Source organism: Diabrotica virgifera, chromosome 4 (genome assembly GCF_917563875.1).
Source record: "Diabrotica virgifera virgifera chromosome 4, PGI_DIABVI_V3a".
NCBI classification, from domain to species: domain Eukaryota; kingdom Metazoa; phylum Arthropoda; class Insecta; order Coleoptera; family Chrysomelidae; genus Diabrotica; species Diabrotica virgifera.
Window position 1 is genome coordinate 136,921,726 of NC_065446.1, and position 25,865 is coordinate 136,947,590.

General features: G+C 32.8%; 1 protein-coding gene across 1 annotated transcript; it reads left to right on the forward strand.

Moving 5' to 3' along the window:
- Positions 1-851: 851 nt before the first annotated feature.
- LOC126883666 (uncharacterized) lies at positions 852-1,820 on the forward strand. Its single transcript, XM_050649325.1, has one exon. The coding sequence runs from the start codon at positions 852-854 to the stop codon at positions 1,818-1,820; it is 969 nt and encodes a 322-aa protein (XP_050505282.1).
- Positions 1,821-25,865: the final 24,045 nt, after the last annotated feature.

Consider the following 25,865-nt stretch of genomic DNA (forward strand, 5'->3'; position numbering starts at 1 on the left):
TTATAAAGTTAGGTATTTGGAAAGTTTGTGCGAGGCAAGCTATGTTGCTGCTTCTTAGAAGGACAGTGATGACGATTTGTTAATTACGTTTTTTTTTCCAAAGGGAAATTTTGTAGAAGAGATAAAGACTTTTTGCTTTCCCCACCACACGGGATTTCTGGTCGAGCGCTTTTTGTAATTTTAGTGAGTAGTAGCGAACAAAACTTTGATTTGTAAACACCTCTATCAATCAATAAAGAGTTCTATCAAAAAGTGTCGCCGAATATTATTTTAATTGCTAAAGTAATATTTAATAGCATCGTATATTCACGGTAAACTAATCGTGAAACAAACATGGTCCTTCTAGCGTGATATATTTGAAGAACTGAGCGTAGTTATTGTTGAAAAGTATAACTTTTTACTGTATTGCTTTAATCAAAATAAAGTGAAGATTCGAATAGTAGTAGTGGTGCTATAAAACCTTAGTGAAGTGTCTCAAGAATACATTATCGCCTTTTCGTCGGAATTCTCAAGGATTCATCACACATCGTCGTCATATTCCTGTACCATCAGCAACAACGGTCATCATAGCATCAAATCAAATGTGAGCTGTCATCAGTAGAAGTCTCGAAAGTCACTAATTCAAAGTAAGTCATTTGAACCACTCAATTAATCCATTATTTTTACTCTATTCCTTTTACTATTCATAAAAATTAATATCCTCTCTATTTTGAGTTTGCTCAAAGTTAATGAAGTATGAATTTAATAAACTGATCATATAATGTAAATTATTTATTACTGTTTGGTCGTGAGAAATTTTGGATTTTCGGTTATTTGGTTTTATTTTTATTTATATATTATAAAAATTTAAAATGACTGAAGAAGTAATTAAAGCCCTTAATGTCAAACGCGGTAATGCCAAGCGATCTTTAGCAATATATGAAAATTTTTTAAATAAATACAATCCTGAAAAAGATTTTCTAAGCTTAGAAAAACGGTATCAGGACATAGAAAAAGTTCGTGAAAATTTTGAAATTGTTCAAACTGAATTAGAAATTTTACAGAAAGAATCGGATGAACTTACTAATTATCGTTTAGAATTTGAGGAACAATATTATAAAACATACGCAATCGCTACCAATTTTTTGTCGGATCGGATTACGGAAAAATTTAAATCGTCAACTTTAGATAATACACCGCCAGAACCAATATTTTTTAGCGTTGCTTCATCGTCGTCGTCGGCAGCAAATAATTTTGCAACAAATTTTCCGGCAGCATCTCTTGCAAGCATTCCTTTACCGATTTTCAGTGGCACTATAGACACCTGGATTGGCTTTTTTGATTTATTTAATTCATTAGTTCATGAAGATAATAACATTCCTCCCGTGAGAAAACTATTTTATTTGAAAAGTTGTTTAACAGGAGAAGCTGCGGACATAATAACTTCCATCGAATCGTCTGCTCAAAATTATGATGTCGCGTGGAATTTGTTAAAAGAGCGCTATGACGATCGAAAATTCATTCGTGATAGTTATATCAAATCGCTAATTGACACGCCGTGCGTGTCAAAAGAATTTTCGACCCATGCATTTTTGGATCATATTCAAAAATATTTAAGAGCGTTAAAAAATCTTGGTGAACCCATCGACTCTTGGGATTCTTTTCTCGTCATATTATTAAAATACAAATTCACTAATAGTCTCCGCGAACGATGGGAGGATCATAGTAACGAATCGCGTATTCCAACAATGAAACAAATTATGTCGTTTTTAAATAGAAAAGCTCAACTCGAAAACACGCGATCTCAGCAATCTTCTATTAAAAAATTATCCACCAAATAAACCAAAATCGTCGAATATGGCTCAGCATTCGCGAAATCAACAAACTTATACTGCAACTACTTCACAAAATAGTTGTATTTTTTGTGACGGTGAGCATTACATAAATTCCTGCCGTGAATTCACATCATTATCGCCTGTTGAACGTTATGAAGTTGCAAAAAAGGGTGGAAGGTGTATTAATTTCTTACGCAAAAATCATCGCGTCTTGCAGTGCACCGCTTCCAATTGTCGCGTTTGTCATCAAAAACACAACAGCTTGTTGCATTTCGATAAACCAAAAAGAGCTTCGAATAACAATAAAAATACAAATACGGATACACCTAGTGCTAGCATAAATTTGCAAGCAAATGTAGCCACGGAAGTACTATTAGCTACCGCAGTGGTAGATATCGTGAACAGTCGTGGAAAAGCCAAAACAGGTCGAGTGTTTTTGAACGCCGGTTCTCAAGCACATTTTATCACCGAAGCCTTTGCTCAATTTTTAAATTTGGATCAAAAACCCGTTAATATAACAGTTTTCGGGATAGATGATTTATCGACCAAAATAAAAAATTCTGCGCATGCTACAATCAAATCCCGTTTTAGCAAATTTCAAAAAACTGTTGAATTTTTGATTTTGCCACAGATCAGCAAAACAATGCCGTCGATTCAAATAAATCCTACTGAACTCGAAATACCAAAAAATATCATGTTAGCTGATCCTGAATTCTGCAAACCCGCAGAAGTAGATGCTCTTTTGGGAGTCAATTTTACAAACTTCTCAGTGTAGGTCAGATATCGTTGAAAAATCAGCCTAATGCTGTTCTTCAAAAAACCCAACTAGGTTGGATTGTCGCAGGTGAAATAAATCATTCATCTCAATTGCAAAATATTTCGTGTCATCTTTCATTAAATAGTCCAATGTCGGACCTCAATCTAAATCGCTTCTGGGATATGGAAGAAATTCCAAGCATCAAAGTTTTGTCGCCGGAAGAAAAAGCATGCGAAGAGCATTTCGATTGTCACACTACTCGGGATGTTACTGGTAGATATATCGTAAGGTTGCCATTTAATCACAAGAAATCTAAATTAGGTGATTCATACAATAGCGCGTTAAAACGTTTTTATTTTCTAGAAAATCGTTTTCGTAAAGATCCTGCTCTCCAGCTGGACTATTCTGCCTTTTTGACCGAATATGAGAAATTAACTTACATGTCGTATAAAAATGATGAAAATGACCAACAAATTGGATTTTATCTCCCTCATCACGCAGTACTAAAACGAGATATTCTCACCACTAAAACTCGCGTAGTTTTTGACGGATCTGCAAAAACGTCAACGGGAATATCACTCAATGATGCCTTAATGGTCGGTCCCAAGCTGCAGGATGACTTATTTGTCATTCTTCTTCGTTTTCGTCAACATATATTCGTATTGGCAGCCGACGCACAGTGGGGCAAGAGACAACATAAGTTGGCATTAAATCATGGTCGATATATTATGGCCAATTTTTTTTCAAATATTATAAGTTGTGTGTACATAAAAAAACGATGTTTTTTCAAAGTTTTCTTCTTCTTCTCAATGTGCCTATCCGTGACTAATGTTGGCGATCATCATGGCAATCTTTATTTTATCTGCAGCAGCGCGGAAAAGCTGCACAGGTGTTGTGTTAAAGCAGGTTCTGAAGTTCTTTAACCAGGATATTCTTCTTCTTCCTGAGCCTCGCTTTACAAATATTTTCCCTTGAAGGATGGATTGTTCAAAAAATGTTTTGCTCAAAATTTTTAAAGCTGAATGTCCGTAGTTACTACCGATATTGATTTAAATGATATTTGAAGTTTAGTCATTTTTATTTTATATCTTATTTATTTATTATTATCTAATATTATTTATATCTAAAACAATTGTGTTAACATTATTTTAAGCATATTAAGCATATTTATAAGAATAACATAAAATTTTGTAGGTAAAATATTGAAAAACTTAAACTACAGATCATCATCAGAATCATCAGATGTGACGTCAACATCTTGCACATTCGGAGATTTGAACATAATATATTATGCACTAATATGCAGTGCTTCCACTGGCAGGTGTTCTAATTTCTTTCTTTTTGTTTCTTTTGCTTGTGATCAGTGGATCACTACTAATCAACAAAAAGTGGAATACATCTTAATTTGTTTTGCATCTACTACACTTTCTTGAATTATTATGCTTGAATTATGCAAATAACAAAAAATTAGAATAGAGTGTTATTCAATTTAATTAGGTCAACATAACCTCACAAAAAATAAAATTATGAAAAAAGGAGCAAATATGAGCAAAAAGTTAAAATGACTTTATAAAGAATAATACTCAAGCTTTCAAAATAAAACAAAATTAAAGTTGGATCAGTCTGGGAACACTAACAAATCACTTGCTCTTTTTGAAAAATGCATATTTTGATATTTTGTACAGGTAATTTTAAACAATATATTATAAGAGACTATATTTACTTAATTATTATATCACATCTGTAATAATATTGTCACTTTCCTGAAGATCAAATATCCGTAGCCAATTTTACTAGTAAATTAACTTTTCACTTGAAATAAGTGGATCAAACGTAAGTCGAATCACGTTATCGCAGCCTATGCACTGTTAACACGGGACCATGGGCCCTTTGCGATGCGTCGCAACTGTTGGAGGGGGATTTAATGGGGAAAAATGACGCCAAATCATACGCAGGATTGTGTACTATTTAATTAAAATGAATGCGACAGAAAATACTGCATTTAGTATTTTCATTTTATGCTAACTTTTTAGCTCTCCTGCCCCACTGTGCGACGCAGAGAAAATGTATCGCCAAATTCTCATACACCCCGATGACGCTATTTATCAAAAAATTTTGTTTCGTAAAAATCTACAAGAACCAATAAAAACGTACATTCTTAATACCGTCACGTACAGTACCGCGCCGGCATCCTATTTATCAACTCAAACTTTTAAGCAATTAGCTCAAGATGAAGGTTCTGCTCATCCTCTCGCAGCTATCGCATTAAACAGAGACTTTTACGTCGATGATCTTCTCACTGGTGCAAAGACTCGCGCAGAAGCGTCCGCTCTTAGAGAAGATCTTATCTCATTGTTAAAAAAAGGTGGTTTTCTTCTTCGAAAATGGGCATCAAATGATAGCTCTTTAATAGTTGATCAAAATAAACATGCTGAGAGTACTCACATGTCTCTAGATCCTGATGCCACCGTCAAGGCATTAGGAATTCAATGGAATTCTCGCGAAGATATTCTATTTTATAGCTTGGGCATTTCAAGTATCGAAACTGTAACGAAAGGCTCTATTTTGTAGCAAATCGCAAAATTGTTTGATCCGCTGGGATTGTTGGGCCCAATTATCGTATACGCAAAAATAATTATGCAAATGTGCTGGAAATCGGAAGTAACCTGGGATGAGTCACTTCCGCTCGAAATTTACGATTTGTGGTTGTCATTTCAAGCTCAATTAAAACTTATCGAAAATTTAAGTTTTTCTCGGTGTATTACAATACCAAATACCGTTGATAACCAAATTCATGGATTTTGTGATGCTAGCGAAAAGGCTTACGGCGTTTGTCTTTATTGTCGTTGTGTTGATGTGAGGGAAATATTTTTGTGCGATTAGTTCGTGCAAAATCTCGCGTAGCACCCCTCAGTTCAATATCATTACCGCGATTAGAGTTATGCGGTGCTCTACTTCTAGCTCGGCTCTATGCGACGCTTCAGCATTCTCTTTTGCTGGAGATCAGCGGTACTTATTTTTGGTCGGACTCAACAATCACTCTTCACTGGATAAATACCCAGTCGTATCTTCTTCGCACATTTGTCGCCAACCGGGTTGCGGAAATACAAAACCTGAATAGTCGGTATCATTGGCAGCACGTTTCCTCATTGGACAACCGAGCCGATTGTTTATCGCGCGGTCAGATTCCCTCAGAATTTTTAGAAAATAATATTTGGCAAATCGGTCCGTCTTGGTTATCGCGAACCCAGTCTTCGTGGCCGAAAGGAATCTTGGATTCGATCGAAATTCCCGAATTAAAATTGGTAAGGCCTCAATCAATAAATTTTATGCAAGTTTTGTTGAATAATAATAATATTTTAGAAAAATACAGCTCAATGCATAAACTAATTCGCGTGATCGCCTATGTTCGTCGATTTATTCTTAACGCAAGGTTGAAGGGAAAAGATAAGAGCAATTTAAGCGAGCTAAATGCTCAAGAGTTGGTTGATTCGCAGTCTTTAATAATTAAGATGACGCAATTCGCGGAATTTTCAAAAGAAATTAATTCTTTGAAAAACAAGGATTTCGTTATTGTTACCGGTAAATTGGTGCCTTTGAATCCATTCCTAGATAATAACGGAATCTTAAGAGTTGGTGGTAGACTTGATCGATTCTCGTTATCTGAGTCTCAAAAACATCCAATTTTGCTGCCAGCTCATCACTACATTACTTGATTAATTATACGTGAAGAGCAAGTAAAATTAAAACATGCTGGTCCCCAAGCCACCTTGTACTCCGTGTGCCAAATTTATTGGACGTTAGACGGACGTAATGTAACTCGAAAAATTTTACATCGATGCATCCCTTGTTTTCGCGTAAAACCACGTCCGGCTAATCATAAAATGGGCATCCTTCCCGAATACCGGGTAACTCCTTCTCGACCTTTTCTTAAAACTGGAGTTGACTATTGCGGTCCTTTGTTTATCAAGGAGAAAAGGTTCCGCAATCGTAGACAATTAAAGGTATACGTCGCCGTGTATGTATGCATGTCTACACGGGCCATTCATTTAGAACTAGTAAGCGACTTGACTACCGAAGCCTTTTTAGCCAGCTTTCGTCGTTTTTGTTCTAGACGAGGAAAATGTGCAGAAATATATTCCGATAACGCTACCAATTTCGTGGGGGCAAGTCGCGAGCTGCACGAATTATTTAACTCGTCAGATTATCAAAATGCCATTAAAAGATATTCGGAGTTTGAAAGGTTCGCTTGGAATTTTATACCGCCCAAATCTCCCCACTTTGGAAGAATTTGGGAAGCCGCGATTAAGTCCTTCAATAATCATTTAATTCGCACTGTAGGGGATATTTTGTTAACATACGAGCTATTAGAAACTTATCTTATTGAAATAGAGGCGATATTAAATTCTCGTCCTATTTCTCCTAAGTCGTCTAACCCAAATGACCTTCTTCCCCTTACCCTTGGACATTTTTTAATTGGTGGTCCGATGACAAGCTATCCTGAGACTGACTTTTCGGATAGGTCATCAAAGAAACTATCAGCCTGGCAGCATGCTCAGCAATTGAAGGAGCACTTCTGGAAGCGATGGTATAAAGAATATCTTCATCAATTGATCAGCAGCAATAACGTTAATGCTTCTGATAATGGAATAATGGTGGATGCTTTGGTATTAATTCTTGAAGACAATTTGCCTCCGTTGCAATGGGCCGTTGGACGCATCACGTCGGTGCACCCTGGAGAGGACGGCATTGTCAGATGGTAACTCTGAAAACCAAAACTGGAGAGTAAAAACGCTGCGTGAAGAAGTTGTGTCCACTTCCGATCAGCTAGATTATCGACGTCAACCGACAACCTCATTTGAACTTTATTAGTTCAAGGCGGCCGGCATGTTCCTTCTTCTTATGGTTTAGTTAATTTTTGTTTCGATTTTATTTTACATGTAGATGCATATCAGAACATTCCTAAAGCTTGGGTAAATTATTTTCCAGAAATATCTTAATAGATTAAAATACATTCATTCTTACCCATAGTTCTGGGTAATATTTGTCAATTTTATTCATGATTCTCTTTATAAAGTTAGGTATTTGGAAAGTTTGTGCGAGGCAAGCTATGTTGCTGCTTGTTAGAAGGACAGTGGTGACGATTTGTTAATTACGTTTTTTTTTCCAAAGTGAAATTTTGTAGAAGAGATAAAGACATTTTTGCTTTCCCCACCACACGGGATTTCTGGTCGAGCGCTTTTTGTAATTTTAGTCAGTAGTAGCGAACAAAACTTTGATCTGTAAACACCTCTAGCAATCAATAAAGAGATCTATCGAAAAGTGTCGCCGAATATTATTTTAATTGCTAAAGTAATATTTAATAGCATCGTATATTCACGGTAAACTAATCGTGAAACAAACAAGAACTGTTCTTGCCCACAAAGTGACCATGTATAGAGGTTTTAAGAGGATCTCAGTCGATTCTTTGAAGCTTCTGCTATAAGATTATTTAAAAAAACGTCAATATTTTGTCAAAATTGTTATTAAAAAAGCATTTGAAAAAGACATGACTTTTTTGCTTATAAACAATTAGAATAACTTTGACATTTTTTATGTCACACTTGAATGTAGGCTCACTGAAAAGCTGGTAAAAATACATATTACTAAATAAAAAATGATTTTATATGACCAATAATAGAAATCAATTGTTTATAAACCTTAAGAGCTGAAAATTGAACAGATCGTAAATGAGAATCCACATGTTATGATCCAGTTCATGGATTGCACATGCAGTGAAATAATCAAAAGTTATGACCCTTTAAAATGGTGGAAAATCCCGTAAACACCAGTTGATTCAATTTTTCTATAAAAGTTATTGAATTTTACAATAATTTCGTAAGAATTCTTTAAATATTAGTTAAAGTATATTATTTAGATAAACATATAATAATTATAAATTAATTTATAAAAATTAATACAGGGTGTTTCATTGGGAAAGTAACATACGTTAACTGTAGAAAGAGGACACTTGGGTGGTCTCAAAAATACCATACTTAATGGGTCTTACTTTATTAATAACAAAGATACTGGGTGTTTTATCTATTTTGCCATTTTCTTATTTGGTTCATAACTTTTTAACCACACTGTATATTTACTTTATATTTGGCACGCAAATATTATTTAAGGTGTACAGTCAACTAATTTATTTAAAATTGTAAAAAATCCAGGTCCGGATTAAAAAATATTGCAAAAATTTTCCGACCCAAAAACAACACCCTGTACATTGAATTTTTTAAAATAGATTTTGCATTTGAAAAGAAGATGGAAAACTAAATTCAGTGGTCTACTTTGAATTTTTGGCAAAATGACTTTTCTGGTCAAATTTTGAATTTGAATTCTGAAATTATGTGAATTGCGAAAGCTCGAAGTAGAAAAAAATTGAAATACGACTTACAACTTGCTAACCATACCTTATTTTTATTTTATATTTATCACTGAATATTCTTTAAGGTGTCCAATCATTTAATTTATTTACAATTATAAAAACATCCAGGGCCGGATTAAAAAATATTTGAAAAATGTTCCGACCCAAAAGCAACACCCTGTACATTGAATTTTTTTAAACTAGATTTTTCATTGAAAAGAGGATGAGAAACTAAATTTAGTGGTATACTTTGAATTTTCGGCAAAATGATTTTTCCGTCAAAATTTTGAATTTGAATTCTGAAATTATGTGACTTGCAAGAACTCGAAGTAAAAAAAAATTAAAATGTGACTAATTTTAATTAATAGCATTATTTAATGTAAATTGTTAAAATGTTAACATTTTAGTATTTTTTTTTATTATGTTGACAAATAAATTCATAACAAATATTCACCTATAAATAAATAAATAATACAGAGTCCACAAAAAATACATAACTTTAGTTAACGAACTATCTTAAATATTAAAAGAAAAACAGAAAATGATTGCTGAAAAATAACTTTTGGATATCTAATATCCAAAATTTCGAACGAGGAAATAAATAGTAGAGAAGAACTTTTTGAGCGGATTCGAGACGCCTTCCAATAAATGAAGAATAACCCTGACGGTATTAGGAAGTCAGTCAGACAAATAACAAAAAGAGCAAGACTTTGGCCATTTTGAACAATTACTATAATTTTGATGGTGGCCATTTTGACCAATTACTATAATTTTGATAAGTTATTTTTTAAAAAAGTTTTTTTAATTTGTAAGATAGTTCGTTGATTAAAGTTATGTATTTTTTTGTGGACACTTTATTATTTATTCATTGATTAAAGGTGAATATTTGTTATGAATTATTTGTCGCCATAATAAAAAAACACTAAAATGTTTAACATTTAACCAATTTAGAATAAATAATGGCATTAATTAAAATTAAGTCACAGTTTATTTTTTTTTAATTAGAGCTCTCGCAATTCACATAATTTCAGAATTCAAATTCAAAATTTTACCAGAAAAATCATTTTACCGAACATTCAAAGTATACCACTGGATGTTTAGACAGCTACCGATGAACAAGTGTTTTTGGTTATCGAGCTAGTTAAATAGTAATTACTGAAACATATTTAAAAGTAATTAAAATAAAAAGTACTATAATATAAAAGTACTAGTGAAATTGATTTGTATACGGAATATTTTAATTGTAAGTAGATGAAATTTATTATTTGTGTCTATTTGGATTGAATATTTCAATAAATCACGACAATTATCTCTACATTATCCAATTCCATGAACGGGTGTCACAGCGAAAGCTGTGAGACAGCACCGGAGTTGGATTTTAAATAAATTTAAAAGATGTCACCTTCCAGTCAACCACAACAAATTGCATCATATTCAAAAGCAGTTAGCCAACCACGCAATATATTAACTCCAGACAGAGATCAAGCCATTTTGTTTAACACTCTAGAGAATTGTACAATCAATGACTATCTTGAAGGATTGAGTCAGCATATAGAACCAAGAAATATAATTTTTGCATCCCTTATATCAAACGGTAGAATATGCATATATCTATCATCTAAAAACTTAGTAGACAAATTCATAACAGAAACAAAGAAGATAAAAGTAAATGGAAATATACTAGAAGCAAGAAGATTAATAACTCCATCAGTCCGCTTAATTCTGTCCGGTGTATGTCCAAGTATACCTTCGAACTTAATTAAAGACGAATTAATAAAACTAGGTCTAAATCCTCTATCAGACATATCATACCTAAGAATAGGAGCAACCAATCCTGCTTTCAGTCACATTCTAAGCTTCCGACGACAAATTTTTATTTCACCTCTGCCAGACAACTTTGTATTACCTGAATCTTTTTTTGTCGAGTTAGAACAAACATCATACCGCATATTTATAGCCCAAAACGATACATGTTTCAAATGCAAATTAACTGGACACCAGGCAGCTAATTGTCCAAATATTTCATCTCATAGCCATCCTTACAATGATAATGCAGTGCAAACAGAGATGAAACAAACTTTACCAATAAATCATACTCAACAAGATAATCCGCAAAATACTCCCACAATTTCAAATACCATTCCCTCCACACCTACCATGTCTTCCCAAACCACATCGCAAACAGAAGCCATCCCGCATTTATCAATAAACACAACCCAACAACCACCACTACAAAATACATCCATACATTTAACCACGTCTTCAGTCAACACTACAATCGCAACACCCACATCGTCTGAGTCATCCTATAATATCCAAAAACAAAAATCAACCTCACCCGGAGCAAGTCAAAACTTACCTCTAAACAAAAATACACAGATGAATACTCACGAACCCCAGATAACTTCGGATAAAACAACAGGAAAAAGAACCTTAGAAGATGCAACATCGCCACCCGCCGAAGACGAATTCGAAAAACCTAAACTTCAATTAATGAAAAAAACCAAAACTGACGACAAAAACTTAACAGATGAGATAACAAATCTTAAAACGTTTTTAGAACCAGTTCGAGAATATCTAGAAAAAAGCGAAACACAATTGTTAAACTTTGATCAAGTAGTGGATTTATTCGAAAATCTACAAGGAGCAAAAGACATAATCAGCATAACAAAATTATACTCAGATGACTCTCAGGCACTTATAAAGTTTCTAACAGAATTACATCCATATTATACCGACAAAAGAATGAAAAACAAAAGCACCAGATTAAGGAAAAAACTTGGCAAATACATTGGTTTAAAAACTTCATTCTCGGGAGAAGACTCCGACTCGTCTATAAGCTCTTCTAAAGAATAATTAAATTCACTTCTCTACTTCAATGGAACTTAAATGGGTTCTATACCCATTTCGAAAAACTTAAACATATTATCTCTGAAACCCACCCATCTATTATCTGCCTACAGGAAACAAATTTCAAAAATTCAAGCCACGTATATAACTTTCGTAATTATTCATGTTTCTACAAAAACAGATTAAACCAAAATATTGCCAGTGGAGGAGTAGCAATTTACGTAGATGAAAAATTCATGAGCACACAGTTAACAGTGACTTCAAATAATATTGAATTAACAGCTATCTCAATAAATATACCTCAAAAGATTTATATATGTAATATGTATATCCCACCAAATCAATCCATATCCCAAGAAGATTTAATAGCTATTATGGAACAAATTCCTTCACCTAGAATTATCGTCGGAGATCTTAACGGCCACAATCCGATGTGGGGCTCCATAAAACTTAACTCGAAAGGTCGTATTATAAAAGACATAATAACATCCCAAAATCTGAATCTACTTAACGACGGAAGACCAACCAGATTCAACATCCAAAATGGCACAACATCGGCAATTGATATTTCTCTGTGTGACCCAATTTTGTCCACCACATTAACATGGGACGTACTACCCTATTTATACGGTAGTGACCACTACCCCATTATAATTTCTTTAACACATCAGAGCACAATAAATATTGAGTCATCTATCATAAAGTGGAATATTAAAAACGCTGATTGGACTAACTTTACCAAACAAATTGAACAGGACATTAACCAAACCAACTTCACATCATCAAACGACATAGACAAATTTTTAAGTACATTTTTACAAATGATCACTAATGCCGCCATGACATATGTAGGAAAAACAAAAATATTAAAGAAACATAAGCCTCTTCCATGGTGGACACCTGAATGCAGCCAAGCTACGAGAGAGTATAAGAAAGCTTTCAATAAACTAAAGCGTCACAAAACAGACGAAAACACAACGGAATACAAAAAACGACGAGCTGAGGCAAGATACATTCTAAAAAAGAATAGAAAAGAATCCTGGAAAAAATTCATCTCATCTCTAAATACCTCTTCAACAATAAGTACAGTTTGGAGAAACTTAAGAAAAATCTCTGGTAAAAGCCAACCATATAAAATTCCTTTTCTAGCAAAAAATAACAAAATAATTAGAGATAGAAAAGAAATCGTAGATATGTTAGCAGACCAATACGAGTTAAATTCCAGTGATGAAAATTATACTGACGATTTCAAAATGCATAAAAACAACGTAGAAAAAAACATACTGGGATTTGACGAACATGAGATTCACAACCTTAACGTTCCTTTTTCCTTAATAGAACTTGCCGAAGCCTTAAACTCTTCGAAAGATGCAAGCCCGGGACCAGACGGTATTCCCCTAGCATTTCTACTATATCTTCCAGACAATGGGAACAATTTATTATTAGACCTTTATAATTCAATCTGGAGTAACCAGGTTTTCCCTTCAACCTGGTCCGAAGCAATAATACTACCTCTTCTCAAATCTGATAAATCCCGGACATCACCAGAATCATATCGACCAATATCTTTAACCAATATTATATGTAAAGTGCTAGAGAAAATGATAAATAAAAGACTGAGATGGTATTTAGAACAACAAAAACTTCTTATCCCACAGCAAAGCGGATTTAGGCAAAATCGATCCACTGTAGACAACTTAATAGACTTAGAGTCAGGCATACATGAAGCATTTGCAAATAAGCAAGATTGTATCGCAGTCTTCTTTGATATTAATAAAGCTTACGATACTGTGTGGCGATTCAATATCATAACGAAATTGCGTAATTGGAATATCAGAGGAAATCTGTTAAAATTTATATCAAATTTTCTTCAATCTCGCAGCTTCATAGTTCGATCAGACAACGTTAACTCAGATAAAAAAGTTTAAAAGAACGGAGTACCACAAGGATCAGTTATAAGCTCAACCCTTTTCCTAATAGCCATAAACGATATACTTCAACAATGCTCACCAATTGTCAAAGGAAGACTATACGCTGATGACTTAGTTTTATTTGCAAAAGGAAAAAACTCTACATCTATACAAAAACATTTACAACAAACAATCAATCAGTTAGAAACATGGTATAGGTCTATCGGATTACAATTCTCACCGACAAAAACTAAATGTATTCTATTCACAAGAAAACATAACACTCGAACTCCGCATCTGAAGCTATAAATAACCAAACCCTTAGTTTCACAAATAATGTCCGATTTTTAGGTATGGTTTTCGATCAAAAGTTATCATGGAAAAAACATACAGAAAGAACTTAAAAAATCATGCCAAGCAGGATTAAATGTTATGAAAACTATTTCCAGCAAAAACTGGGGAGCAGATCAAAATACACTATTACACGTATATAAATCTTTAGTCAGATCCAAACTCGATTATAGTACGATAGTTTATTCATCAAGCAAAATGTCAGTATTGAAAACCTTAGAAACTGTTCAAAACGCGGCTCTACAAATAGCTACAGGTGCGTTTCGAACGACACCAGTTGAAAGTTTACAATGCCTAACAGGAGAACCACCCCTAAGTTTACGATGCAAATATCTTTCTCTCTCATATGCTTCTAAAATAGCCAGTAATAAAGAACACCCTACTTATACCAATACATTCACAGATGGATTTCAAGGCACTTTCTCTGCAACAAGATTAGATCCACCATTTTACGAAAGAATTAGGAGAAACCTTCATGACCTACATCTTCAATTTCCTGAAATTATCCCAACAAATTTCCCAACTTCTCCACCCTGGTTAATACCAATTCCCAAAATTAATACTAACCTTAGTATATACAAAAAAAGTGAGACCATAACAGACCTAATCAAACAATCATTCTTAAAAGAAATGGAAACCTTTAAAAATCACTACAAGATATACACTGACGCATCCAAATCATCAGACGGTGTTGGTGCAGCCATCCTCACACCCAATACATCATTAAAATTTAAATTCAAGCCTATTACGTCGTCATTCACTGCAGAGTTGTATGCAATATTACAAGCACTGATCCACATAAAAGAGTCGAAACAATCCCCGTCTCTCATAATAACCGATTCACTCAGCTCACTTAACATTATCAAACGTCTTTACACCAATAATCCAATTGCCTTACATATCGAATCAGAAATAGCGATCCTAAATAAAAATAAGATCACTGTCGACTTTATGTTTGTCCCATCACACTCAGGTATACAAGGAAATGAGGAAGTAGATCTACTAGCCCGTTCAGCATCCCTCAGCCAGGACTCCATCCTTATTAACGAGGTTTCTTCCGATGACCTGAAGTCAGAAATAAAATATAAAGTGTTTAGTGCGTGGCAAAATAAATGGAGTGCGTCGAAAAATAAACTCAAGGAAATCAAACAATCAGTGAAACCGTGGCCGCAAATAATAGCGAACAGACCCGACCAAGTGAAAATAACACGTTTACGGCTGGGACACAGCAACCTAACACACAAACATCTCTTTACGCGAACTGTGCCGCCTATGTGTGAAAACTGTGAAACAACACTCTCCGTGAAACATATATTAACTGAGTGCAAAACATATGAAACAATAAGAAAGAAGTATACCATCCCAATGAATATAAAGGAAGCCTTAGGAGTAAACATGAATGTTAAAAACACAATAAATTATCTTAAAGACTCTGGACTGTATCACCTATTGTAATTTTTATTAACTTTACTTTTGTTATATTTTTTAGATCGCTAATAACCCCTGTGGTTACAGCGTAAATAAATAAAAAAAAAAAAAAAAAAAAAGTATACCACTAAATTTAGTTTTCCGTCCTCTTTTTAATAGGTCTGGATCCCGCGTATGAAAAAAAGTTGATTAATAGCAAGCTGAAAATTTGTTAATAGCTTAAGGGTGCCTAGTCGGACAAACTTTGGTATATGGGAACACTGGAACAAGGGCAGTTTTAATCGTGGAACAGGTTAAAAATTTGGAACGGTCACACCACGAAAACGGCACATTTATTTTGTCCGACAGAACAGACTTAAACTCTTCGAACAGAGATTAAACTCTTATGCAAAAATCAGACTGCTATTTATCGCCAAATAGGCGTTTTAATGAGTGGAACATGTAGAATATGTCAAATGACAGGAATTATGACAGGTGATAAATAGCAGTCTGATTTTTGCATGAGAGTTTAATCTCTGTTCGGAGAGTTTGTCTGTTCTGTCGGACAAAATAAATGTGCCGTTTTCGTGGTGTGGCCGTTACAAATTTTTAACCTGTTCCACAACTAAAACTGCCCCTGTTCCAGTGTTCCCATATATCAAAGTTTATCCGACTAGACACCCTTAAGCTATTAACAAATTTTCAGCTTGCTGTTAATCAACTTTTTTTTCATACGCGGGATCCAGACCTATAAGTGCAAAATCCATTAAAAAAAATTAATGTACAGGGTGTTTTTTGGGTCGGAATATTTTTCCAATATTTTTTAATCCGGCCCTGGATTTTTTATAATTGTAAATAAATTAATTGATTGGACACCTTAAATAATATTCTGTGTTAAATATAAAATAAATATACAGTGTGTTTAACAAGTTTTAAGTATTATTTCAATTTTTTTTTCTACTTCAAGCTCTCGCAATTCGCATAATTTCAGAATTCAAATTCAAAATTTTATCAGAAAAATCATTTTGCCAAAAGTTCAGAGTAAACCAATAAATTTAGTTTTTCATCCTCTTTTCAAATACAAAATCGATTTTAAAAAATTTAATGTACAGGGTGTTGTTTTTGGGTCGGAATATTTTTCGAATATTTTTTAATCCGGGCCTGGATTTTTACAATATTAAATAAATTACTTGATTGTACACCTTAAATAATATTTCTGTGCCAAATATGAAATTAATATACAGTGTGGTTAAAAAGTTATGAACCAATTAAAAAAATGGTAAAATAGATAACACACCCAGTATCTTTGTTATTAATGAAGTAAGACACATTAAGTATGGTATTTTTGAGACCGCCTAAGTGTCCTCTTTCTACAGTTAACGTATGTTACTTTCCCAATGAAACACCCTGTATAATAGTTTTTTTTTTAATTTCATACTGCCTAGAATTTTTTCATTAAAAAGCGTGTAACATAGGAATATAAATTAACTAATTAATTTATTATAAGAAAACTAAAGTATATTTTGGATTTGGCAATGCGGTAGTGAAATGACTACTCGAGTAACTTAGGATTAAAAAAATAAGAAGAAACTTGCTCTATTGGAAGCCGAGAATATAAACTATTTTTACCTATAGGTACCGATTTTGAACTTTGAAATTCAATTTTCGTCAACCTAGTTTTTTTGCCAACGAGAAAGCAAAAATATGAGACTAACAATGAATATAAATAAAACCAAATTCATGGTGATTTCAAAAAACCCTGTTGACAACATACATCTGACATTGGAGGGTAAACCGATAGAGAGGGTCGAGAAGTATAAATACCTCGGAGCAATTATAAACTCACAATTAGATCAAGATGAGGAGATAAAGGTCAGAATAGAAATAGCTCGAAAAGGATTTATAAAATACAAGCCAATGTTTACAAATAAGAAATTGAGTATGGACATTAGATTGAGGTTCGTCGAATGTTATGTTTAGTCGCAACTACTATATGGGGTAGAAGCTTGGACAACACTAAATGATAGAGAGGTTTGCCAATTTTTTTTACATATATGCCTAAATAAGCACTTCACTAATCTAACGTAGCTACCTTACAGAATTGAAATCGTGCTATTTTGGCGGCTACAGGAATGTTTTAAAGTTATAAACAATTTTTTGGTTTATAACTAAATAGAATATCTCGGTAACTATTAGATTAAATTAAATTCAGAAAACGGTACTAGAAAAGACTCGTTAAGACGTTTTGTTAAGAAAAATAAATTGAATTGCTCTTGTGGTTCGTGAGAGACAACCGGTCAAAATTGACCGGTATTTGCGACGAAGTTATAAACAATAGGATCGTAATCTTTGAACCATTATCTTTTTCGTTCGGTCCTCTTTCTCTATACAAGTTGCATTTCTTCAAGACACTTAGAGCATATTATATTACTATAAAAAAATCTATCGGTATTGAGACTTAAAATTACCAAAAAAACTAGGTTAAAGAAAATTGAATTTTAAAGTTCAAAATCGGTACCTATACGTAAACATAATGTAGATTCTCGGCTTCTAATAGAACATAATTATTTCTTTTTTTTTTTATTCGAAGTAACTCGAGTAAGTACTAGGGTGGAGCGCAAATTTATTTTTTTGAATTTCATTTTCGCGGGGTACGGAATTGATGTGTCTTTCATTTTCGAATGAAAAACTTAGATGACATTTTTTCGTATTTTCAGTCTGAAAAGTGCCCCACAGCAATTAAAATTTTGGAGTTTTGTAAAAAAAAATTTCCAAAAAAATTCGATAGAGTCAACTAAAGTCAACGATAATGTTTTATTTATTTATTTAAGCTATTTGGACTATAATATGAAGAAGAAAACAAGAAAAATAATCAATATAAAGTAAAAAAAAATATGATTACAAATTGAAGAATAACATAAAAACTAATTGTGAACGATAGTCTTTTTAGTATAAATTTAGGCATCAAAAAGCATGATTTGAGCTTATTCTTAATGAATCCGTCTCTCCTCCGTGACCCACAGAGGGCAGCACTTGCTTCTGTTACTAATTTGACACACCTTTCAGAGGATTGTGCGTGACACGGAATTTTTCCGTGATGGCCTATGATGGCCTGAGATACACTTTCGGTATTTAAATTCTTCGTAAGTGGAGGTTCTGCCTTGGTTTTCCAATCTATCATATCGATATAATCATCAGCAGCCATATTTAAAGTAGGTGCTTGGAAAATATGTAAGGCTCCTCTGTATGATGTCTCTCTGATCTTCAATATTCTGCGGAGTGCAACTTCTCTGACGTACTGTCTGTTGTCGGCCAACATTCTTAGAAGTAGATTCTCTGAATGTCCAAAGAATGCATTTCTCTGTATGACTAAGACAATAACATTCTTCAAGTGGTTTGGCAAATAGCGAGACAGTTTTATCGTATCATATAAATGTTTGGCACCAAAAATACAAATTTGCCTAGTCTTGATCCTGAACCACATAGGAGCATAGACCGTTAAAATAAATGTGCTTAGTATAATTAGGTTTTCTGACGGAGTTTGGCTTGAGACATATAATCTCAATATTTGATTAACCATTGTCAACTATCTAGGGTAAACTTGTATACCAGGATTTTTTTTTCATATAATTTTCATCACAATGTCCACTATTGATATACTGACATATTTGTAGTAGATATAGTTAATCGGTGCTTAATTCCTGTGTCGATTTGGACATATCGGGCAACGTACATTTAATTGCATCAAACGGAACAATGGGTAATGCTTCTCAGTTAGTAATTGCCTTGCCAAGGGAACCTGTGTAACTTTTTGGTCCACTGCTAGTGCCATTTAGATGTTGAAAAAGATGACGCAATGTTACTTTATTGGCGTGTAGTTGGCATATGAACCATTGGAGTGGAGGTGGAAACTTGATTTCCAATAAACGAATAACGCCACCTTTGTTTCCTTGGTTAACGACAGTCCCATCACAACCAACAGCCATTATTTGATTTACATCGAGAGAGTTCGAGGAAAGAAATGTCAGAATAGAGTTACAAAGTAGTCCTAGCTTTAGAACGAGCTCGTCGAACTCTATTTCTGTGTATAACCCGTGATGAATCGTTCTCAGTACTGAGACCAATGTCGTGGAAAGCTGCAGAAATTATTGCTACTCCAGCACGATCTGAAACCCCATAACGATCTAATGTTCTGGCAACAACCGTAAATCATCAGTGACATCAGTCATTGTGAGTAAAGAAGTGGAAATAATAGATTGCGATTGGAAGTACTCAATTTCACCGCTTTTGTTTAATGTATCTGGCTGTTGAACATTCGGTCGTATCTTTGAAGTTTTAGGTAATCTAGAAGTACTAGGAATGGATTCCACCCCTATTTGCAAGACTATTTTGTTCTTCACGTTGCTCTTGTTGGTGTAATCTATGTAAACCCATCTCAATGTTTTTGGTCGCTTCACGATCTAAAATATTAATCATTATTTTATGGTCACTTCGTTGGTCGATTAAGAAATTTCGTTCTGGTATTGGAATCTTTCGCACCCCGCGTTTGTAAAAATTGTTACTTCATTTTTCTCCATGTAACAACGTTCCACCCTAGAAGTACCTTTGAAAAAATTATGAAAGGAGCTCTTGAGGGAAAAAAAGCAGGAATAGAGATAAATGGAATGCCAATTAACAACATTAGATATGGGGACGATACTATCATAATAGCGGACAAACTCCAAGACCTCCAAAAGCTAATAAACAAGATAATTGAGTATGAAGAAGAATATGGATTATCAATAAACATTAAAAAAACCAAATTTATGAGGATATAATAAACCCAAAATAATGATGAAAGCCTGACAATTAAAGGTAAAACTTTATAGTACATTAATTCAGGCAATTCACCTCGCAATTTTAAGGCGTTCATGGATTTGTTTAAAATTTTAACAATAGCTCAAAAATTATGCAAATAACAAACCTGACTTGGTGCCAATGTATGCTTCCACCCTGGGGCTGAATGCCACCCTTTCTCGAGGGTGGAAATTTAAAATTTCTAAATGATACAGGGAATCGATAGAGAATTGAATTTTATGGAGAAAATCTAGAATAAAATTTTTTACTTAACTTAATAATTTCCGAGTTATTCGCGATTGAAGATTCCAAACAAAAAACACGTTTTTCAATAGTTTTTCGAGAATAACTCCAAAATTACGAATTTTCGGGAAAAATCACTGCTATTAAAATTGAAACCTATAAAAAAGCAAAGAAACTAATCAGTCTTCATTAAATTTTTTAAATAATATTACGCCACTTATGAGTCATTAAAAACCAATTTTTGTTTTTCGAAAATTTGTGCAAAATTTGAGCTCAAATAACGGAAAAATGTTAATAAACACTTTTAAAGTACTTTTTTAGACCATCAAAATAGGCTTTGACAGAAACCACTAGCATGAAAATTAAGTAAGTTATAATGAAAATTAGTCAAATATCTCGAATTTGTCAAAGAAATAATGACGGTAACGTGTATGCCATGTGCGTCAAAATTAATATTAATGGTAGCCCATGTAAAATTAACTTTATTTATATTCTGAAAACACGTTAGAAAAGTTTTAAATATTTAGAATAATTACATTTTGAAAAATCTTGTTTTAAGTAAATTTCTCATTTTTTCGATTTTTTAAAAAGTACACTATTTTTTCAAAATACATAACTCAAAAACTATTTGATTTATGGAAAAAAGTGCCCCAACCAAAAATCTGTCTTATTTTTCACTAAAGATTTTGCTTTTTTTATTACTCACGTAGCTTATAAATTAAGCGAGATATAAGCCTTTAAAGTATTGATTTCAATGCAAAGGGAGCGTCTTTTTAGCACTTTAACATTAAAATTCTCTGAACAAAAGGGATTAGAAAGGTAAAAGCTCTCACGATCTCATAACTTATGAAAATTCCCTACAAAATGATGTGTGAGTGAATAACCAAATACATTTTTCTAGAGATAATGTTTGAAAATTACGGAGCGTCTAAATTTTGATGTTTTTGGAGTATTTATTCTTTTATACATGCAGTGTTTGCTTTGTATTTACATATAGGGTGACAAAACTCTCAATTTTGCTGATTGGGGATGGACAAAAGTGAATGGCACCTTGGTACCAACCAAATGACAAATATTCCTGCACCAGAAGAACTACTTAAAATGATATTTTGCAATTGCAAAAAAGGATATGGCTCAACTGGTGTCGCAAACTTGGATTATATTGAAATCAATCTTGCGGTTCCTGCTCTAGTGATAGCTGCCAAAATTGTCATCCTGTCGACCAAGAAGAGAAGGAAGTTGATGCAGAAGAAATTGACGAAATTTTAAGTTGAAGGTAAATTATTGACATATACTTTAAAAACCATATTAATTTTATACTTAATTTATTGTTGTATAATAAATATTTTTCATTATTATCAAAATGTGAAGTTTAAAATATTTAATTTCCCTCAAACGTATATTTTTAAGGTATACAAATTTTATAAATACATCATTATATCATAAACAACAATTAATTTTCATTTTCTTAATATGTGTCGTAATTCCCAGAGACAAACAATTTTATATCTATGTAAAATATTTATTAAGAAAATGATTAAGGAATCATTTTCTCCAAGTCACCTACACTAGTGGTCACAACACTTACTCATTGTAACTTGTTTTACAGATTGTAAATAAATTGTGAGGTTAAATAAAAAAAAATTCTTAACGAATTCCATTACTACAAGCTTTCAAAAAGATTGTTTCCCTAGTTTATATGATAAGGGTTAGTTTTTAGGGATAAATCAAATTAAAAACTTGTATGCATCAGGTTTTGTATACTTTAATAATATATTTTTTTCTATTTAAGATCGAAAATAAAATGATTTCATAATCTCAGCCAATTTTTTTATAACTCTATGAGGGGTAGTTTTTAAGGGTAGTTACATAAAGAAAAAAAAAAGACAAAAAAAGAAGAAAAAAGAAAAAAGAAAAAAATAAGAAAAAAGAAAATTATTGGAATATATCGGACATATTACACGTGGAGAGGGATACAACTTGCTCTAATTGATTATGCAGGGAAAGATTCAAGGAAAAAGAAGCATAGGAAGACGCAGAATATCGTGGCTGCGTAACCTGAGAGAATGGTATGGATGTACATCAAATGAACTTTTCAGAGCAGCCATCTCTAAAATCCGAATAACTATGATGATTGCCGACCTCCGTCGCGGAGATGGCACTGAAAAAATAAGAAGACATAAAAATATTCCTGCCCGATATTCCTGCACCAGAAGAACTACTTAAACTATTATTTTGCAATTGCGAAAAAGGATGTGCCTCAACTGGCGGGTGTCGCAAACTTGGATTATATTGAAATCAATATTGGGTTCCTGCTCTGGTGATAGCTGCCAAAATTGTCATCCTGTCGACCAAGAAGAGAAGGAAGTTGATGCAGAAGAAATTGTAAGTTGAAGTTAAATTATTAATATATACTTTAAAAATCATATTAATTTTATACTTAATTTAATGTTGTAAAATAAATATTTTTCATTATGATCAAAATGTGAAGTTTAAAATATTTAATTTCCCTCAAACCTATATTTTTCTGGGATACAAATTTTATAAATACATCATTATATCATAAGCAACAATTCATTTTCATTTTCTTAACGAATTCCATTACTTCAAGCTTTCAAAAAGATTGTTTTCCTAATTTTTATGATAAGGGGTAGTTTTTAGGGGTTGAATCAAATTAAAAACTTGTATATATCAGGCTTTTTATAGTTAAATAATATATATTTTTTCTATTTAAGATCGAAAATAAAATGGTTTCATAATCTCAGCCATTTTTTTAATAACTGTATGAGGGGTAGTTTTTAAGGGTAGTTACATATAAAAATAGCGAACTAATAGTTACATTGTAAAAAATAAAACAAATGGAACATGTTTAAACAGATTGATGTCTATAACTGCTTCCATTTATTACTTTTTAAGTTTTTTCTTAGGCTCATTCTTAGGGGTGATTTTTGGTGGTTGCAATATTACAAAAATTAAGTGTCAGATTTATTCTATTTGAAGGAAAGAAATTCTCCTATTACGATCTTAAATAAAAAAATTTCATGTTTCGTGACCATATTTTTTAAAGAATCTTTTTATGAGGGTTTTTTTTTAAGGATTGTGAGCTGTAAAATATCAAAATATTAAAGTCATGATTCAAAATAATCAACATCTAACATTATTTGAACATAATTATAGCCCATTACCGCTTTAATTCATTAGTTTTCAATTTATTAAAGTAAGGGGTAGTTTTCACCCCCTAAAAATAAAAAGCATACTTTGCGACCAAGTCAGGTTTGAAGAGGAGGGTAAAATGAAGTTAACTCCAAAATTTTAAGAAGATCGATAAAGGCAATTAGAATTACGAGGTTTGGATCCATTTTAAGCTTGAATGATTGTACTATAGAACAACTTGAAAACTACAACTATATTGGTACAATAATTAATCACACAAACGATTACTAAAAAGAAATCAAAGTTCGAATAGAGAAAGCAAGAACAAACTTCAAAAAAATGAGAAAGGTACTTTGTGCAAGAAAACTGAAATTAGACTTGAGAGTTAGGCTGGCCAGGTGTTATAATTTTTCGACTCTACTTTACGGGTTAGAAGCATAGACACTTAACGCGTCGACTACTAAAAAGTTTTTAGCATTTGAGCTGTGGGTGTATAGAAGAATCCTGAAGATGTCATGGACCGACCATGTAACAAACAACGAAGTCATGAGAAGAGTCGACAAAAGAATGGAAATATTGGAAACCATCATGACACGAAAGCTGCAATACCTGCGTAACTTGAGGGAATGGTACAGATGCGCATCAACCGAACTCTTCAGAGCAGCAGCATCTAAGATCAGAATAGCAGTGATGATTGCCAACCTCCGCCGCGAAGATGACATGCATAGAAGAAGAACTCGAGTAGTCATTTTACTACCGCATTACCAAATCCAAAATATTCTTTAGTTTTGTTACAATAGATTAATTAATTTATAGCAAAATAAAATCACATTGTTTACCTATGTTGTCGGCTTTTTAATGAAAAAAATATTTTTTAAAGGCATTATCAAATTAAAAATATAAATAAATTATGTATTATATTAATTTATAGATAATTATTATATACTAGCTGACCCGGCGAACTTCGTACCGCCTTAGAAATAAATTAATAATGTGTCAAAGTTCAAAAAATAAAAATTAACAGAAAATCAAAAAAATACTTAAAAAATATTACGTATTACCCAATAAAAGTATTAATTTAATTCATTCTGATAAGCAATATTTTTGCCGTGCGTAAATATAAAACGATGGCGGTTTTTCAATGCACGATTAATTTTCCTTAGCCGAAACATGGACACTCAAAGTTTATTCCGCAAACTCCCAAAAAACTTTTAAAAACGTCACTACTACGATCGACACATACATAAACAAATATATTGCTGTTTACTGAGTAAGAAGTGACACCGGTAGACGCCTGGTGGAGATTACTGGTGTAGTAACAATTGGTCAATTATCGAACACGGTTAAAAATTATTAAATTACTAATATGGCTATTAAAAAATATGGGTAGGTGATAAAAGTGAGAAAATTAAGTGGTGTATGTATTTTGAATTATTTTTCTTTTTTTGACATCATAACAATGGATGGGTTTTTGCCTGCCTTCCATTTAGGCCTTCCTTTTGTCCTTCTTATCCATTGTTTTACATTCACAGTTTTTAAGTCGTCTTCTACGTCAAACAACCATTTCGTTCTGGACCTTTTTTTTCGGCTGCCTGTTAGCTTCTATTGTAATATTTTCTTTATTGGCTTTGTATCTTCTTGTCTCTAGGTACACCCCAGCTATAGCCGTCTTTACACAAATCTTACAATATCGCACAACTTATTTAATTATAATTCGTTAATTTCGTAGATCCCCGACAAAACTTATAATTATTGTTTAAAAAAAACAAAGCAAAATTAGCTGTACATATTCACGAAATTATCATAAGTTATCCCTAATCTACCATTTAGAACATTCAAAACCCTGTATAACATTTTTTCATGTTTTTTTCCTATTGACTGGGATAGAACCACATGGGAAACTGTTTTATTACCAATTTTACGAAAAAAACTTATTCTCCATAAAATACTCTGCATGGTCTAAAATCTAGTAGAATTCAACCACCTGATTTTATCAATTTTGTACGAGGTATGTCAAAAATATGTATTAATTCTTTTAAGAGTAAAGTTCCTTTATATTTCAGAAAATACAAAATTGTTGTTATGAAAAGTTATTTGGAATTAAAAACTATGTTCTAATATGCAATTATATACTTCTA

Coding starts and splice junctions, on each gene's coding strand:
- LOC126883666 (XM_050649325.1), top strand. CDS start 852: ATGACTGAAGAAGTAATTAAAGCCCTTAATGTCAAACGCGGTAATGCC.